Source organism: Macrotis lagotis, chromosome 7 (assembly GCF_037893015.1).
Source record: "Macrotis lagotis isolate mMagLag1 chromosome 7, bilby.v1.9.chrom.fasta, whole genome shotgun sequence".
Taxonomy (NCBI): Eukaryota; Metazoa; Chordata; class Mammalia; order Peramelemorphia; family Peramelidae; genus Macrotis; species Macrotis lagotis.
The window spans coordinates 107,909,269-107,927,958 of record NC_133664.1 but is presented as its reverse complement, the minus strand read 5'-3'; the positions used below and the strand labels follow the sequence as shown (position 1 = coordinate 107,927,958).

General features: G+C 36.9%; 1 protein-coding gene, 1 long non-coding RNA gene and 1 pseudogene across 7 annotated transcripts in view; 1 reads left to right on the top strand and 2 right to left on the bottom strand.

The window, feature by feature from the left end:
- The window catches only part of BRAF (B-Raf proto-oncogene, serine/threonine kinase), a 190,450-nt gene that overhangs the window by 18,646 nt on the left and 153,114 nt on the right, over positions 1–18,690 (bottom strand). For 4 of the 5 annotated variants that reach the window (XM_074193547.1, XM_074193545.1, XM_074193548.1 and 1 more), the window contains 3 exons: positions 18,423–18,599; positions 5,785–5,831; positions 5,037–5,155 (listed from right to left, as the gene is read on the bottom strand). In XM_074193547.1, the coding sequence (XP_074049648.1) occupies positions 5,037–5,155; positions 5,785–5,831; positions 18,423–18,599 (343 nt within the window). Of the gene's footprint in view, positions 1–5,036; positions 5,156–5,784; positions 5,832–18,023; positions 18,274–18,422; positions 18,600–18,690 lie in introns of those variants that run through there. The other variant, XM_074193549.1, reaches the window with a different exon arrangement.
- The window catches only part of LOC141492860 (uncharacterized), a 147,886-nt gene that overhangs the window by 11,260 nt on the left and 117,936 nt on the right, over positions 1–18,690 (top strand). The window lies entirely within an intron of this gene.
- LOC141492857 (POU domain, class 5, transcription factor 1 pseudogene) lies at positions 12,002–13,156 on the bottom strand (annotated as a pseudogene).

Here is an 18,690-nt window from a genome sequence, read left to right as displayed (position 1 = left end):
CAAAATCTACCTACCTATTGTGAACCCTAAAATTTTTAGAACTTCAAAAACATGGGGTTAAATCAAATGTAACAGAAAAATAGTTTGGACATGAAGTTTTATTCTTTGGGAGTTACAAATATAGGAGATCATCCCATGGTGATCACAAAAACAATGGGAAAGTGAGCAGATTCTTATTTTATTTGGGAAATGAGAAAAATCCTTAACAACCTTAATGGTTTATGCATAGGAATTTGCACAATATTTCTAATAGAAATGGATCCCAAGATGATCATTTTTGTATCTCTTCCTGAATTATTCTCGTCTCTTCCTGGGAGGGTGGTCTCCTTATATTCTGAGCATTGTTCTCCTAGATTTGTGATTAACACACTGGAGCTTAATTTCGAACTAGTAAGGCAAGGTGACCTGATCTGAAACCTAATTCTCCAAGGGGAATTAATCTTTCACAACATAGTTATGAGAAGTTATTATGGCTTTCATATAATATTACTGCTTAGTCTTCATCTCTTCTATAAAGATTCTGTAAAATATTTTGCTGACATCTAAGCATGTCTTGTGTCTTTAATATTTGTTCCCCTGATTTACTTACCAGTCTATTTATTTATCAAAAAAAAAATGAAATGAGGGTTGATCTGGCTGTGTGTTCTTGATGGCCATATTGATTACTAGTGATCGATTCTTTCATTTCTAAGTACATTCCTTTAACCTGTTTTAGAATTCTGTCTGAAATCTAGTTAAGGCCCTTGTTCAAAGATTTGCAGACTCCATCCTCTTCCCTTTTCTGAAAAATCAGGGTATTTGCCTTTTCCTCAATCCCTATTCCCTAAGATCTTCCAAGAGATCACTGACTATGACTCTGATCATATCTGCCAATTAAAAACATTTATTTTCTTAGGATGTAGCTCTAAGACTGTCTATTCAGTGAAGGTAGCTGGATATTCTTTTATCCCATCTTTTTATCTTTGTTTTTACCTCCCTATTTGTATCCTATCCTTCTTGCATAAGTTAAAAGAAGCAAAATTGGATCTGAATAGTTCAGGTCATCCACCTGGACTGCAGTCATCTATCTCCGGTTTTTCATTCTCCTCTGGCCTCTGACAGTTATTCAAACCTTTCTTTTTTTTTTTTGTTTACATTTGGATTCATCTCTAAGTCTAGTTCATTTGAACTAGAATGCAAGTCCTCAAGGCAGAGCTTGCTCTGTTTTTTTGCCTTTGCCTCCTCAGCGCCTGGCAGTGCCTGGCCCAAAGTAAGGACTTGATAAGAGCTTGCTGATTGACTGCTCAGATCTCAATCAAAAGTGCTCTTACCCCTTCCTTTTTTTGGTGTGTGTGTGTGTGTGTGTGTGTGTGTGTGTGTGTGTGTGTATCATCCAAACATAACTAACTCACACCTAAGTCCTCTATCTATGTAGATTCCTTTTAACTGCTCTAATAATGATAAAGTTCTTAGGAGTTACAAGCATTACCTTCCTATGTAGAAAACAGTTTAACCTTTTTAATCCATTAGTATTTCTCCTTCATGTTTACCCTTTTAACGCTTTTCTCAAGCCTTGTGTTTCAGGGTCACATTTTCTATTAAACTCTGGTCTTTTCATCAGCAATGATGGAAGTTCTCTAAATTCATTAAATATTCATTTTCTTCCTCCAAAAGGATTATACTCAGTTTTACTGGGTAGGTGATTCTTAGTTGCAATCCTAGCTCTTTTGTCTTCTGGAATAACATATCCCAAGCCCTGTGCTCCTTTAATATGGAAGCTGCTGATCCTAACTATGGTTTCGTAATACTTGAATTATCTCTTTCTGGCTGCTTAAAATATTTTCTCCTTGATCTGGAATTTGGCTAATCCCTGAAAATTTTCTTTTGGGAATCTCTTTCAGAAGGTGATTGGTGATTCTTTAACTTTCTATTTTACTCTCTATATCTAAGATATTGGGGTAGTTCAATTTTAGAATTTTTTGAAATATGATGTCAAGGCTCTTTCTTTGATCACAGCTTTCATGTAATCCAGTAATTTTTAAATGATCTTGCTTTGATCTATTTTCCAGGGCAATTGTTTTTCTGATGACATGGCAAACATTTTCTTCTATTTTTTTCATTCTTTTGACTTTGTTTCTTGATGCCTCATGGAGTTATTAGTTTTCCTAATATCTAATTTTAATTTTTTTTAAATTACTTTCTTCAGTGAGATTCCGTGCCTTTTTTTTTCATTTGGCTAAATTCTGTTTTTTAAGGAATTTAACTTTTTTTGTTTTCTTTTAAACATTAGGCCAATTTTTTAAAAAAGATTTTTGCAAGGCAAATGGGGTTAAGTGGCTTGGCCAAGACCACACAGCTAGGTAATTATTAAGTGTTTGAGGCTGGATTTGAACCCAGGTACTCCTGACTTCAGGGCTGGTGCTCTATCTACTGCGACACCTAGCCACCCCTCAATTTTGTTTTTTAAGGTGTTATATCATTAGTATTTTTTGGTGACTCTTTTATTTACCAATTTATTATTTTTTTCATAATTTTTTTGTATCACTCTCATTCTCCCCTCCCCCAATTTTTACCTCTAATACTGTTATCTCTTCCAGAAATTCTTGCTAGCCTTTGATCCAATTAGCATTTTTCTTTAAGGCTTTGCTTGTAGGTGTTTTCACAGTATTGTCTTCTCCTAAGTTTATATCTTCCCTGCAATCTTAGTAGCTTTTCATGATCCAAGTTTTTTTTTGTTTGCTCATTTTCCCAACCTATTTCTTGACTTTGAACTTTATGTTAAAAAGCTGGTCTCTACTTACTTGGGGGATGGGAAGGCCCTGCCTCAAGCTTCAGACCTGTTGTGCTGCTGTTTTCAGAGCAAGTTCTGGGGTCTGTAGTTCTTCTAAGGTGGTATGATGCAGGGAGCAGAGTGGTCATTGCTCTACTCTTTCCCCATTTCCTTGCAGCCACAAGCATGGCCCTGGAACTAACCCAAGGATCTTGTTCTTTTGGAGCTTCAAGTGTGAGTGCTCCTCTCTGCTTTTGAACTGCAATTCAGAGTTCCCAGAGCTGCAGCTGTTAATCGCTGTTACAGACATATCCAAATGCTGCTACTGGGGCAGCCACTATTTGCACTTCAGATCAATTCCTATCCTAGTGTTATAGATTTCTGTCACTCTCCTAAGTATTTTTAGGCTGGAAAAATATCTCATCATGATCTTTTGTTGGTTCTATCACCGTAAAATTTGATTTGAAGCATTATTTTAAAGTTGTTTGGAGGGAAATGGTGAAAAACTTCATCTGGGTTGCTGCCTTTAATTTTGAACTTTTTAATACTTTTTTGATTGCTAATCTTAATTTTCTGAAGGAAAGAAAGGCAGATCAGATTAAGAACTTTGTCCTAAAGTGAAATAAAAATTGTTTAACTTGATTAAAAAATCCTATGTAAAGGTGCTTTACTTAGAGACTGGAAAAAGAAGACTATTACAGATTACCTCATCTGAAACAAAGGGGGATTTTGAGAGAGGTTTGAATTATAAGGAGTGTTGAATGTTAAGAGGAAGAATAATTTCATTCTGAATATGATTTTGATATCTACTATTAGCAAGAAAGAGTCTTCTACTGAAACTAATTCTATATAATAACAAGAAATAAAATCTGAGGACATTTTAATTTAGGCAACCTTTTCTTCCTGCAGAGGAAGAAATATAATTTCCTTATAATTATGATTTTTTAAAAATTTTGTTAAGATTAAAGGAAGGAAAAAAAATCTGTAGGGCCCTAATTCTAGCCAAACTCCCTTATGAGGATTGTTTTAGAATATTTAATATTAAAAGTAGTGCCAATTTATAGAAGGACAGCTCTAGGTAATAAAGTCTACTACTGAATCTCTTGATCTAAAAACTGTCTAATGGAAGTAGTGATAAGTCCCTTAGTTATTATATCAGTAAATAAATGACATTGAGTATTTAACTACATAAACTAGAACCTTTAAAAAAAAAAGGACAAGTTTGAAAATATCTGCTAATTTGCCTCTGGTCATCATTGGTTCAAATCAAACATGCAAAAATATATCTGTGACATTGACTCTGATCTTACAACTTTAGCCTCAGTTTCAGGACTCAAGATACTGCTTTTCTCCCACCTTTGGTAATGTTATGACATTCAGGATACAACTACCATCTAGTTTTACTAAGTAGATTAATCACCTGGACCAATAGTCATATTAATCTAAATGCAATATGGCAATATGGCACTCTTTTTTTTTTTGAGGGGGGGGAAAGGGGCAAATCAGAGATTAAATGACTTGTCCAAGATCAACCAGATAGTTAAATGCCAAGTGTGTGAGGTGGGATTTGAACTCAGACGTCCTGTCTCCAGGGCCAGTGTTCTCTCTACTGTGCCACTGAGCTGTCCCAACATGCACCCTTAATGAGAGGAATGGACAGTGAAAGTAATGAGGACTTTTCACATACATTGTGGCCATTGGCAAGTAATTTAACCTCTTTTGTGTTCCTGAGACAACTCTCTAATTTGCTAAGTTTCAGATTAGTTGCTAATATCAGCATAAGTGAAGGAGATTTAGTGCTGACTTTACTATTCCCAATTCTGTCAAAAGAAATGTGTAAAATAAAACAAAAAGACAGTTAAAAACCCTTTTTATGGCTCATGTCTTAATATTTTTTAAATATTTAAATATTTTAAATAAAGATTTTTGAGTGTATATCTATTTTTCTTCTTTGTCAAAGGTCTTGTTCTAGGAAATGTACTAACTTTTGAACTAACATTATAAAGAACATTTCTATTCTGAAATCAGCTAACAATTGATGAATTTTCCTTTAATGTTTTACAAAATGTGTCAAAAGAGTGGAATACCTCATCAGTGCAACTGTTCTCCCCATTCCAGTGTAAATCTGGGGTATACTCCCCTACAAATTCAATACAATTACCCTCCCCCCCACCTCATTACTCTCTGTGTCATTGAGAACTATAAAAACAGGAATTTTTTGGTAAGGTAGTGGTATTCTCAAAGAGAAAAAAATTTCTTATAATGAAGAAACAACTTTGGTTCTTACCATCCACAAGATGGATCCAGACAACTGTTCAAACTGATGGGAACCACTCCACCGAGATTTTACTGTAGCCAGACCAAAATCCCCTATTTTTACTGTAAGGTCTTCATGAAGAAATATATCTGAGGTGTAGTAAGTGAAAGAAGTAAACTTTTAACAGCATAAACATCACAAAAAATTGTATATGGAAGGACTACAACTTTTATAACTGTGAATATACTGGAGTAGTTTTTAAACAAGCATCACTTCTTTTGAATTTCCTTGTTATCCAGTTTGTTTTAAAAATGATAAGTTCTATTTAAAGCTACATGATCTGTTCCTTAGACCTATATTTTCATTTAGGAATGAATTGAGTGGTTGAGAATTCATGCCCCCTTTTTGGGTAGTGAGAACCATCCCAGAATAGCTACAAGGTTGGCAAGATGACATCCTGCACCAGTTTCATGAGAAACAGTAAACAGAGCAGTAAAAGAAATTACAGTGACAAATTCACTGTAGTGCTGAAGAAAGATAAAAAGAACAAAGATGTTTACTCTCTACTGTCCCCATTTCAGGTATTACATTGTTTTATAACTGCAAGCTATCACCAAGAAGGTATAAAAAGACTTAAGGTTTTGGTAGTGATTCCTCAAAGTCTGTCTGTATCCCAATCAATATCTTTCATTTAGTATTATGAAATTTAACATGCAAACTTTTATTCAATGGGAGGAATTTGTTTTTGTATTCTACAGCCACATTTCTGAAAGGATACTATTACTCTTGAGGTCTCTGTGGATGATTGACTTGGCATGTAAATAACTGGAAAAAAAAACAAACCAAAATTATTTTAGCTTGAGCATGACTAAAATTCCTGACTTCAAAATTTTTAGTATATACTTAAATCATGAAACAAATACATATTAACATAGAAAGTGACACTGTAATGGTTTTTAAATAAGATAAAAACTAAAATTTACCACGAAACAATTTAAGATAAAGAGAATACTGCATATATACAGTACAGCCAATATCATGTTTTTTCCCATTAAAACCAAACTCTTAACATCTATGACTTTCATTTATGAATCCTCTACTCCATCCAAGTCAATCTTTTCCTTGCTTATTTAATACTTTTGAGAATTTTTTTCTTCTTACGTCTTTATAATTTTTCTCTTCTAAGAATGTCTTCCCTTGACCATACCAGTTGGGAGGGATCTCTCCTTCCTCTATACTCCTAGAGAGTAATGGTCAAACTATTTACTTATTACTTATAATCAATGATAAAAGATAAGTTATTTTTTTCAGTGTATTTATCTAGTTTCCTTAGATGACAAGTTCCAAAAGGGGGAGCACTGAATGTTGTTAAGTAACTTCTACAACTGTAAGGATCAGATTTCACACATGAATAGTCAGAGTAAGTATTTTGAAGTCAAATAATGGTACCAGTTTAATGTTTTCCAATAAGCCAATATTTGGAAAGATGCTCCAAATAGGATAGAGAGCTGGTATAAGAACCAGAAAGGTTTGGGTTTGAGAACTAACTGGTACATACTGGTCTGTGACCCTGGGCAAAGTCCTTAAACTCTCAGGGTCCCAGGCAACTTTTAAAATTTAAAATTTTTTTTCAACATTCTCGCATTTTATTTGTTTTCCAATTATATACAATAGTAATATGTACCCATCATTTTTTGCAAGGCTCTGAATTCTACCATTTCCCCCCCTCCACTCCCCTCTCCAAAGGCTGTCTGACAGTCTCTACATTGTTTCTATGCCATACATTGATGTAAATTGAATGCTATAAGAGTAAACATAAGAATAAACACCCCATCCCCCGATGATGAAAAACCTCAAGAACAGAGAGAGAAAAAAAAATGTACTTCAGTCTGTGTTTAGATTCCAATGGCTCTGTCTCTGGGGTGAGTTGCTTTCTTTATCATAAGTCCACCAGAGAAGTTGCTTCAATATTTTTCCCTCAGTTGCTATTACGAGCTGTACCTCTACTCTATTTCTCCCCACTCTCACTTATTCTATTCTCTCTCTCTCCTTTCATCCTGGCCCTGTCTAAAAGTGTGTTGAATCTGAATACCTTCTCCCTTGATCTTCTGTCTCTTCTATCACCTATTCCTCCCTTCCCTCTCCCCATTCCCCCTCATCCCGTCCCTTTTCTCCCCTCCTTCTCCAGGGCAAGACAGATTTCCTCACCCTATTAAGTGTGTATGTCATTTCCTCCCTGAGCCATTTCCTATGAGAATGAAGGCTCACTCATTCCCCCCCGCCTTTCCCCTTTCCACTCTATCAAAAAAGCTTTTTTTTGACTCTTATATGAAATCTCTCAGCTTCTTCATCTCCTTTTCCTTCCTCCCAGTACTTTCCCCCATCACCCATTAACTCCATCCCTTTAACACTTCATACCATTATATTCACTCCTTCCTATGTCCTGTCTATATATGCTCCTTCTAACAGCTCTTATAAATGATAAAGTTCATATGAGTTATCAATGTCTTCTTCTTCCTGTGTAGGAATACAAACAGTTCAACATCATTAAGTTCCTCATAGTTAGTCCCTGTCTTCCACTCCCTCTATGGTTCACCAGAATCCTGACTTGGAGATCAAACTTTTTGTTCATCTCTGGTCATCTTGATAGGAATGTTTGAAAGTCCCATTTCACTGAAAGTTCACCTTTTCCCTGAAAGAGGATGTTCAGTTTTGCTGGGTAGTTGATTCTTGGTTGTAAACCAAGATCTTTTGCCTTCCAGAATATCATATTCCAATCACTATGAGCCCTTAATGTAGATGCTGCCAGATCCTGTGTAATCCTGACTATGGAGCCTCGGTAGTTGAATTGTTCATTTCTGGCAGCTTTTAGAATTTTCTCTTTGATTTGGGAGTTTTGGAATTTGGCTATGATATTCCTGGAAGTTTTTCTTTTGGGATCTCTTTCAGGAGGTGACTGGTGAATTCTCTTGATTTCTATTTTACCCTCAGCTTCTAGGATCTCTGGGCAATTTTGCTGTATTATTTCTTGAAAAACAAAGTCTGGGCTCTTCTCCTGGTTGTAGCTTTTCCAGTAATTTTTAAATGTTTCTTTTGGATCTGTTTTTGAGGTTGGTTGTTTTTCCAATGAGATATTTTCTTCTAATTTTTGGCTTTTTTAGGGCAAGAGTTTTATTTCTTCCTGTTTTCTTGCAAAATCATCAGCTTCCTTTAGTTCCATTTTGCATTTGAAGGAGTTATTTTCTTCAGAGAGCTTTTGTATCTCCTTTTCCAGCTGGCCAATTCTGCTTTTGAAGGTATTCTTCTCCTCTTTTGCCTTTTGTTTTGCTTTTTCCATTAGGCCTAAACTGGTTTTTAACATATTATTTTCTTCAGTATTTTTTTGTATATCTTTCACCAAGCTTTTGATTTGGTTTTAATAATTTTTCTGCATCGCTCTCATTTCTCCTCCCAATTTTCCCTCTACCTCCCTTAATTGCTTTTCAAAGTCTTTTTTGAGCTCATCCATAGTCTGAGCCCATTTTCTATTTCTCTTGGAGATTTTGGATCCAGAAGCTTCGCTTCTGTCATCATCTGAGTATGTATTTTGATCTTCCATGGGACTAAAGTAATTCTCTATGGTCAGATTCTTCTTTTTCTGTCCTTTACTCATTTCCTCAGCCCAAGACTAATTTACAGCACTAAGGCTTTGGGGTTGTTATTTTTTTGGGGGGAATACCCCACTGGGACCTTTATTCCTCCAAGGTCTTATGCTCTCTAGCCTGTGCTTTGATATGTAGATGCCCCCCCACTTCCCTCTGCCCTGGGGCTATAAGGAGGGGTCCAGCTTGATTATTTACTATGGAAGTCCAAACTGCAATATCTGAGTGTAGGCAAACAGCAGAGTTCCATCCCTGGGAGAGCAGAGAAATCTCTGCAGACTTCCCTTACCATCTCTGGGGGTGAAGGCTGCTTTCTCCTGATTCTCACTGCAGATTCTGCAGCCTGTGCTCCTCAGGTGCAGCAGAGTTCTCTCACCACCCCTTCAAACTGTTGCTGGTGATCTCGGGGCTGGGCTGGGCTGGACTGTGCCTTGGCCTTTTTTTCCAACCCCCAGTCCTGGTGAAACACACCTTTCCTGAAGAACTTCTAAGTTATCTTGGACTGGGAAAATGTATCACTCAGTCTTTCTGTGGGTTCTGCTGCTCTAAATTTTGGCTAGAGCCATCCTTTGTTTTTTTTGAGGTGGGGCGGGGTTGGAGTTCCTGGGAAATGCTGCATTCCCACCGTCATCTTGGCTCTGCCCTCTCCCAGGCAACTCTTTTTAAGTTTCTCTAAGCTGATGATCTTTACTGGTGGGAGAGAGAATTTCTCATGGGTTGCGCCAAAACCAGTGAACACATGCACATGCACACACACATGCACACACACACACACTCTCATACTTCCTCTTCTTTAATGTTACAAATTTTTCAGTAGATGTTTTAAGAATAAAAAAAATCTACAATTCAGCATCCAATTATAAATTCTTAACTAATCACATTAAGATTCTTAACTGAAAAATGTTTCTTAACATTATATATCCCATAATTGTATCATATTTATAATAATAAGCTCTTTAACATTTTGAGGTTTGCAAAGTTTTACATTTATTATCATTTGACCTTCACATCTGTGGGGCAGATGTTATTATATTCATTTTACAGATGAGGAAATCAATGTTAGAAGGGGAAAGGGAGGGAACAAATATTTATAAAGCTCTTACTCTCTTGCCAGGCCCTGTGCTCGATTTACAACTATTATTTCTGGGAGGTAGATACTAGTACCTTAGAGTTGAGAAACACCAGGCAGATGGAAATGAAGTGACTGGGCCAGGGTCACCCAACTCTGTCCCTGGAGCACACACTGGCAGACACCTGGCTGACAGAGTCTAGCCCTAGAGCTGCCTTGGGGACTAAAAAGGGACTTAACCAGGGTTTCACAGCCATGACCCTGTGTCTTTCCAAGGGTGAGGCCAACTTTCTCTCCACTCTGACATTCTGGTTATGCATCTTGCCAATACAAAGTAAGGGATACAAAGCTCACAGCTCCATGGCCACAGACTCTACCCTTGATCTTGACCAGTCATTTTTCAAAAAGTCCACAAGGGAGAGAGGGAGAATGAATTAGTTAATACTACTGAGGAGAGTAGAAAACTCTACGTGCTGATTGTGGGTCTGGATTATATAAGCTCCATGAAGTTAAGGACCACATCAATTATTCAGGTATCTTTCTCAGCCCCTACTATAATATAATGTTTTTTTTATAGTACAGTGATTAAAGAGTTGTTGAATGAATGAAACTTGGACATAAAAAATAAAAGAACTTAGTGGGGGATTGAGAAGCTTTTGAGAGTTATGATAGCCAAGGTAAGTCAGTGGGTTTTAGTTCTACCCTATAATATCAGCTCAGCTGGTCCCAAAGTTACAGCAAGGTAACCGGATCTTGCTATCTTATTCCAAAAATTGGTTATTTCTATTTTAAGTCCCCTATTTTAGAAGACAGATGCTAGACATGATGGGAAATAGGATAATAATATCTATTACTAGCTTCAAGTAATAACTCAAAATGCCTCCAAACTCAGGTCCCTTGTATTGAGGATAATTATGTTATGCTATCACTAAATATGAGTTGAGTCAAGTCCTTGGGGACCTGTTCATTAGCTATATATCCAGATGCTGTTTTTTTAGGAGTGACCTGACATAGGTCCCAATGGCTACCAAAAGGGATTACACACTCTATCAAATGGCTGCACAATACATTGTCCTCTCATAATCACTAGGATTCAGAATTGCCAGATGCCTACATGAAAATCCCGACCCTCTACATCCCCTTCTCTCTCAGATAGGTAGCCCCTCAGCTACCTCAGTCCTAACTCTGAGTCCCTATTCTGATCTTCCCTCCCAAACTACTATTACCTACTGAAACCTCCCATGTTTTTAATCAACACATTTTGTTTTACTTCAGTTCTCTAAGACTCTTCTTTCATTCATAGAAACCTGATTTCCCTTAGACCCCTACTTGAGTATTTCTTTCAAGTCTCTTGACCCACTAGGCCAGAGGAAAAACAGTATCTCCTTGGTCTTCAGTGTTTTTACAGACCTAAAGTAGTTTTCTCAGCTTCTCTCTCTCAGCAATGTCTTTTCCATGGAGGTTTGTTGCATTCAACTATATCAATACTATCCAGGTCCTAGTTGTAGTTATCTCTTGGCCACCAAACCATTTCCGCTATTTTCTTTTCTTTTTAAAAAAAATAATTTAATATCCCCCCCAATTACATGTAAAAACAATTTTAATTCTTTTGAATTTTTTTTCAAATTTTGGTTTGAAATTCTTTCTCCTTTCCCTCTCCCCTCTATTGAGAAGGCAATTTGACATAGGTTATATACATGTGTAGCCATGCAAAACATATTTCCATGTAAGTTATGCTGAGAAAGAAAACAGATTTCTCCCCCCACCCCAAAAAAAAGTAAAGGAAAAAGTATTTTTGATCTGCATTGTAAGTGCTTCAGCATTTCCTTGGATTGTTGAGAATAGCTAACTTACTCACATTTGATCATCACACAATATTGCTGCTACTATGTACAATTTCTACTGTTTCTGCTCATTTCACTTTGCATCCGTTTATGTAAGTCTTTCCAAGATTTATTCTGAGAGCATTTTGCTTGTCATTTCTTATAGAACAAAAGTATTCTATTACAATCACTTGTTCAGCCATTCCTCAATTGATGAACAACTCCTCAATTTCTAATTCTTTGTCACCACTAAAAAAGCTGCTATATTTTTGTACATATAGGTCTTTTTCCTGTCTTTTACCTTTTTGATTATTCCTATCTTTTTTTTTTGACTTGCTTAAGATTGTTTTATTTAAGAGTTGGGAGATAAAAGACATGGAACTAATAAACAAATTTTCCAACTTCCCTCCCACCCATTCCCCCTCAAAAATCTGTTTATGAATCTCTGAAATATTGATCTCATTCTTCTGTTCCTAAATACTCCTAGGATATAGAGAACTCAACTGACCAACTCCCAGACCTCATAATATTTTGTTGGGCTCCTCATCTCTATTCTCTCACCTTCTCTGTCCAAGGATGGACTAGCTCTTCAGCTTGAATGCATGTTAGAGCCCAGAGGGGGTATCAGGGAGAGGGGAAATGCATCCCCCTCTGTGAAAGGAGCTGGGGAATAAAGAGTAGTGAAATGAGGGGCCCTGTAGCTGGGATGACTGAAAGGAGGGCCTGGAGGTAGGGGAAAAGGCATAGGTCCCCCAGGGAAGGAGCCAGTTGCCTCAAAATCCTCTTGGGGTGAATTGCTGTTGCTTCCCTTGCCCTTCTGGTGCCAGTTACAAAACCAAACTGGAACATCTTTGTCAAGGCCCAGCTGCTTGGCAATATTGCTAATCTGCTGAAGTGTGGGTTTGGGACACTGGAGAAACATGTTCTCCAAGCTTCCCCGAACTCCATTCTCAATGCTTGTGTGTTTCCTCTTTTTGGCTTGTTGAAGGACTGTCTCAGCCTTGCACATCTCCTGAAGGTGGTCATTGTCATCAGCTGCTTCTAGCCACTTCTGTAGCAGAGGTCGCAGCTTACACATGTTCTTGAAGCTAAGTTGTAGGGCCTCAAAATGACAGACAGCTGTCTGGCTAAAAACCTTCCCAAAGAATGCCCCCAAGGTGATGCCCATATCATCCTGGGTATAACCCAGAGTGATCCTCTTCCACTTTAGCTCCTTGGCAAAATGCTCCAGTTCCTTTGGGGAAGGGTCTCCTGTAACAGCTCGTCTCCACTCTCCGCTGGCTCAATCTTGGAGACTCCAGCAGCAGCGCGGGGCTCTGGGGAGCTGCCCTGGGAAGGGCTCTCAAGCCCAGGTCCTGCGTCGCCATCCGCTGCAGCAATCTCCTGCACAGGTGGAGCCATCACTCCCACGTTGGGCTGAGGTTCACAGCAGATACTCACTCACCACATATCATACAAATAACATGGAGCCATTCCCCACCCGTCGGGCCCCGGTCCAGTTCCAATCCCTCTGGGTGGGCCTTGGAAGCCTGGCCAATTCCACATAGGCTTTGATTCTCCTGCCCTGCTCCAGCCAGGGGGTGGCGAGAAATATTCAGGAGCCAGGTGTCTGGCCATGTGAAAGTGGGATGCCCCGACCTGGGGTTTTAAGGACTGAGAGCAAAAGTGGACAATCCTACCCCTCCCTTCACAATTCCACCCAGTCTATTCCTATCTTCTTAAGGAGTTTAGTATCTACGGTCCTTTTCTTTCCAAGCTTTGTTCCCACATGGATATTTCAATATACATATTTGTTATCAATCAAACAAACAGCTGGGCTTCTTAGTTCATTAGCTTTTTCAACTCTGATGATCCTGCAGGTCACAGATTCCTTCATTGTCTTTTGGCCACAGTCAAGAATACCTATTACAGTAGCTTAAGGGGGATATCAGAGTCAAGTGAAGACTTTTTCCTGGAGAGAGATTTAAGTATATTCATACCTAACTATTATGCTTTATCTTTCTTCCTTTAACAGCTACTCTTAGAAAGAGCTATTTGTCCTCATGATTTCCACACTGCTTCCATTGTCTTTAATTCGCAACCCTGCAGAAATTTGACTACCAAACCCTCACTTGATTTTATCTGTTCTCTCCCAGGTTACTCATAATCGCTTATTTGCTAACCCTTTTTCTAAGTCCTCACCGTCTCTACAGCTTTTACCACTACTAACAGTTCTCTCCCTCCTTCCTAAACTTCTAATTGATAATGCTTTCCCCTAGCTCTCCTCTTATTTGACTTTTCATTTCTGTCTCTTTTCCTAAATCAACTCTAAAAAAGCTACTAAAATGCTATCCACATTCAGAGAAACTATGACGTCTGAATGCAGATCAAAGCATTGTATTTTCACTTTTTAAAATTAAATTTTTTCTTTCTCATGGTTTTTCTCCTGTTCTAAATTTTCTTTCACAACAGAACCATTATGGAAATATGTTTAACATGGTCATATATGCATAAACTGTATAAGATTGCTTGCTATCTTAGGAAGGGAGGAGGGAAAGAGAAAAATTTGGAACTCAAAATTTATAAGAATGAATGTTGAAAACTAGCTTTATATGTAACTGAAAATAATAAAATATTATTATAAAAAAAGCTTTCTAATGATATCTCCTTCAAGTCTCCCTGATATCTAATCTATCTCTTGTATAGCTGCTGAGAAATTTTTTCTAAAGCAGAAGTAGATCTCATCATGCATCTCTCTTTCTCAAGGATCTTTGGTTCCTACAGTCTCTAGGAAAAAAACAAAATAACAAACCTCTCAGCTTAGCAATTACCTCAGTCTGGTCTATTTCTAGACAAGTTTCCTATTCCTTTGCATTCATGTATTCAATGCTCTAGCCAAAATGACATTCTTCCTGCTTCACAAATTAAGCATTTCATTTGCCACATGCCACCTGAATGGATCAAATATACTTATTCCTGATCCCAACCTCATAGAACCCTTAGTCTGCTTCAAGACTCAAATTAGCTATCACCTCCTATGGGATAAACTCTCTCCTGATTCCTCAGATGATCTTATGCTAACTTACTTGTATTGTCAATGCTGTATATTCCCCAGGACAACCTAAGCTTCTTGGAGGCCTGTTTTTTATCTCAAGGATTTAGAAGAGTACTTTGGCACATAATAAAGGTGTGCTGAATTCACCTGAATGGGGGATACTTCTTTTGTGTTTCCCATTCTCTCACCTTTTCAATCAGGATTTACTTTTAGTTCTATCAAATGGATAACTAAGACATTTATCTAAATCAAGAATATGACTGGCAAACAATACTGGATTACTGACAGAAGATGTCTAGATAATGCTTCACCTTTCTTTCACCATAAAATATACCTTCTTCGTCTCTGAACTGGCCTCCATCCTTATCACTTAGCATTTATTTTATGTTTTTGTTTTTAGTTTTTTGCAAGGCAATGGGGTTAAAGTGACTTGCCCAAGGCCACACAGCTAGGTAATTATCAAGTGTCTGAGGACAGATTTGAACTCAGGTACTCCTGACTCCAGGACCGGTGCTCTATCCACTGCGCCACCTAGCTGCCCCTTAGCATTTATTTTATAGGGACAAATCATAGTTGCTTTGTATCCCTTTGTATTGCTTTGTATCGGTCACAAAGCTCTAACCTTTACCGTTCCTTCAAAGATAAGGAGACTTCTCAATATCCTCCTGACTATTCTTTCCATTTTTGGGGGTCAACTTTTAAGTTCTGAATCTTTTTTCCCTTCCATTAAAATGTTACTTTTCAATTTTGCTGTTTAAGCCTGATAAATACTAATCTAAAATAAAAGCTCCTTGTCAATAATAACTATTTTGTATTTGAATACTCTGCTATATATTAGGGATATTTAATAAATTTTGTTCAGCTGGACTGACTTTCTGAATCTTATCATTTCTATAACTAGAACTATATGAAACTACTCAAGATAAATCTTCTGACAGTGTATAGCAAGAATTTTTTTGGGTAGTTTTAGCCAGCAATATAAATGCTATGACTTGGAATCTAATCAGTATAGTAGGTTATTTATCTGAACTTTGATGTAAAATTCCCTTGAAAACTTAGAGGAATTCAGAATTAGATCCATTTTTACCATGTGATAAGAACCCTTCATATAATTTTAAGATTTCAGGGCTGAAAGGGACCTAAGAGATTACTTAGGCTCAGCACAGCTAAGTGACCTTCCTAAGGTCATCTGTGGCATGGATGACATGAGATATTCTGAATCCTAACCCAGTGCTGATAAACAACTTCATGTTAATAATATTAATAGGTAGGCTAAGTAAGGTTGTTTTATTTTTTAGTTTTTAAATGATGAAATCAAAAGGCACTTAAGTGTTTATAGTCTGCTAGTCTAAGACTAAGGATTTTTTAAATTTTAATATTTAGAAAATCAATTCCTTTTAAGAACAGAACCTATAATTATTATGGAAACAGCATGTAGAAAGAAATGCCCTAGTTTGGGGAAATCTAACTATGACTGTAAATACTGAAAAGGTAGTATGGGGCTAGGTCATAGTGACCCTTGAATGTGAGAAAACTTGGAACTCAAACTTTGTAGGTCAGTTGTCAAGTTGACAATAATCTTTTGAGTAATTTCTAGATATAAAGTACTGCTTTAAGAATTAGGGAGAAGGGAGTAAGGAGAGGAAAGGTAAATGGGAATAAAAGGATAAGATTTACTCCTTCCCCTCAAAGAGTCCATATGGAGAAATATTTTTTAGAAATTCTTAATTTAATGAATACCAATCACACCCTCTGGCCTTTCCACTTAAAAAAAAAGAAAAAACAGATCACAAATGAAATCATCATTATCTATTACATATATCTTTTTATGTATAAAAAAATAAAGTCAAAGCTTGCCTATTTGTGATTCCTTCTGCATTTCCTAAAAAAATGCTTCAAAGATCATTTCTTTGTGTCAATGTTATTACTAGTTCTCTTTGACTCAAATAATAAATAATAAAAACACAATTCTAGCAACAAATAAGTTTAGGTAAGAAAAACCAATCCATGCCATGTTCCCAAATATATGTTTAATTCTGTACTTTGAAACCATCACTCCTGACAAGAGATATGTACCAAGGTTTCTCATGAGTCCTCTGGCATTGTGCCTGGTCATCCTATGTTTGGATCAGAGTTCTTACATATGAAGAGTGGGATTTTAACATACTGAGAGGAAGACAAAGTTTTTCAAGGCGAGGGAAGGGTATGATAGTACATGAAAGTTGATATTACATAGATGTAGAGGTTAATGAGAATGGGGACAAATGAAGAGGGAACAGCTCAACTGGGATCATTTGGGAATAGAGTTACAAGACCGACAACGTAGGCTAGAAAGTGAAGTCAAATTGGAGGTGATGGATCAAGAGAACAGGGAAGAATGTAAGGTCCTCAAGTTGTCAGCAAGAGTAAGGTAGAAGGTTAGGATCAGAGAGGTGGTTCAGAGTTGAAGATCATGGAGATGACACATGGAGGAGATGATGTTGAGATTTAAATCTCAGGGCCATGTGTTGCTGAGACAAAGATGATAAAGGTCAAAGAAGTTGAAGAGGTTGGTGACCAGTTTGAGGGAACATTAATGTGCAGCTTTAAGTCCCCAAGTATCAGGGCAGGAGTTGAAAAGGAGAAGGTGACTCGAAGAATCACTTAGAAATAAATAGATTCAAGAAACAAGGCTCTGGTGCAGATAATAAAACTCATCAGATCTTGTTGTTATTTAACAGTGGGCTCTTTGAATAATCAAAAATCTACTAGAGGTGATATGATGAAATGCAATAAAACAGCTTTGGTGACTAAAGTCTCACCATAAAAACTACAGCTAATGCAATGAAGATGTTATACTGAAAACATAAAAACCCAATTTAGGAAAGTCAAGGCGAGACATCTCAGACTTAAATCTCATTAAAAGGAAACCTAAGAAAACCTAAGAAAATTCTTTGTAATCATAGTTCACAAGTACCATTATTGTATAATTACCATATTTCAAGCCAACTGGCTATTATTGTACAATGAAATGAGATTCTGCACAGCATTCAGGCTTTAATGATGGTTGACCCATTATCAAAGATACTTTGACTCAACCTGGTATGTAAACACACTGTTATCCTAATTTAAAAACATATTGATATACTTCTCCAATCACCTTTCTATAGCTCCAAAGGTATTATACTTTGGCTTATTTAAGACTTCTCATTTAAATTCTTGGTTTTAAAATAGCCGTTTAATTCAACCCTTTGATTTTTAAGCTGTTATTTAATTTTAAAAATAAACATAATCTTTTGGATTATGACAGCTTCCTATGTTATTCTTCCAATAGTTTCTGAAAACTTTTCAATTAGCTAAGTAAAAATCAATGGATCTGAACAACTTGAAATAGCTACATTACCAGGGTAGAGATTAATGTTTTAGCTTTTTTATTAATTGACATATTCTGAAGCAAGACATTATGTATACTTAGAAAAACTGGTTTTTATGTAAACAACAATTCAAAATGGCCAAGTTTGACCCTAGAGTAGAGTGGAAAAAATTTACTTCCTTCTCTTCATTGTGGAGGTTGGGAACTATAGTATGGAATGTTGCATATAATATCATACACAGTTGATGTTTGGTTGACTTTGCTCTAGTTTCCCCTTTCTCTCTGTTCCTTTTAAAATCTTTGTTAAGGATGGGGCACCCTTGTAAGTAAATATTTGTAATAGAAGACCTGCATCAAAGAAAATAAAGAAAAATTTGTTTGAAAGGATAACATTATCAAAACAATTTAAAATACTTAAGAATTTTAAGTACTGTATACTTTCATGCAAACCTGAGCTTATTTTTGAATTCAAAGAGTTTCAACAGAGAACTACTTACTCCATTCCTTGTGCTGTTTGCCGTGCAATATCTATGAGCTTGATCATCTCAAATTTGGTCTCAATGATATGTAGATGGTGATATAAACTGGAGCCTTCACACCACTGAGTCACAATGGCCAACTGTGGTTTTGTTGAATAGCCCATAAAGAGGAGGATGTTCACATGTCGTGTTTTCCTGAAAAGAGAACAATTCAATTCAAGTCAAAAAGCATTTACTGAACCTCTATTAGTACTACCAAGATAAAAACACACTAGTCCTGGCTTCA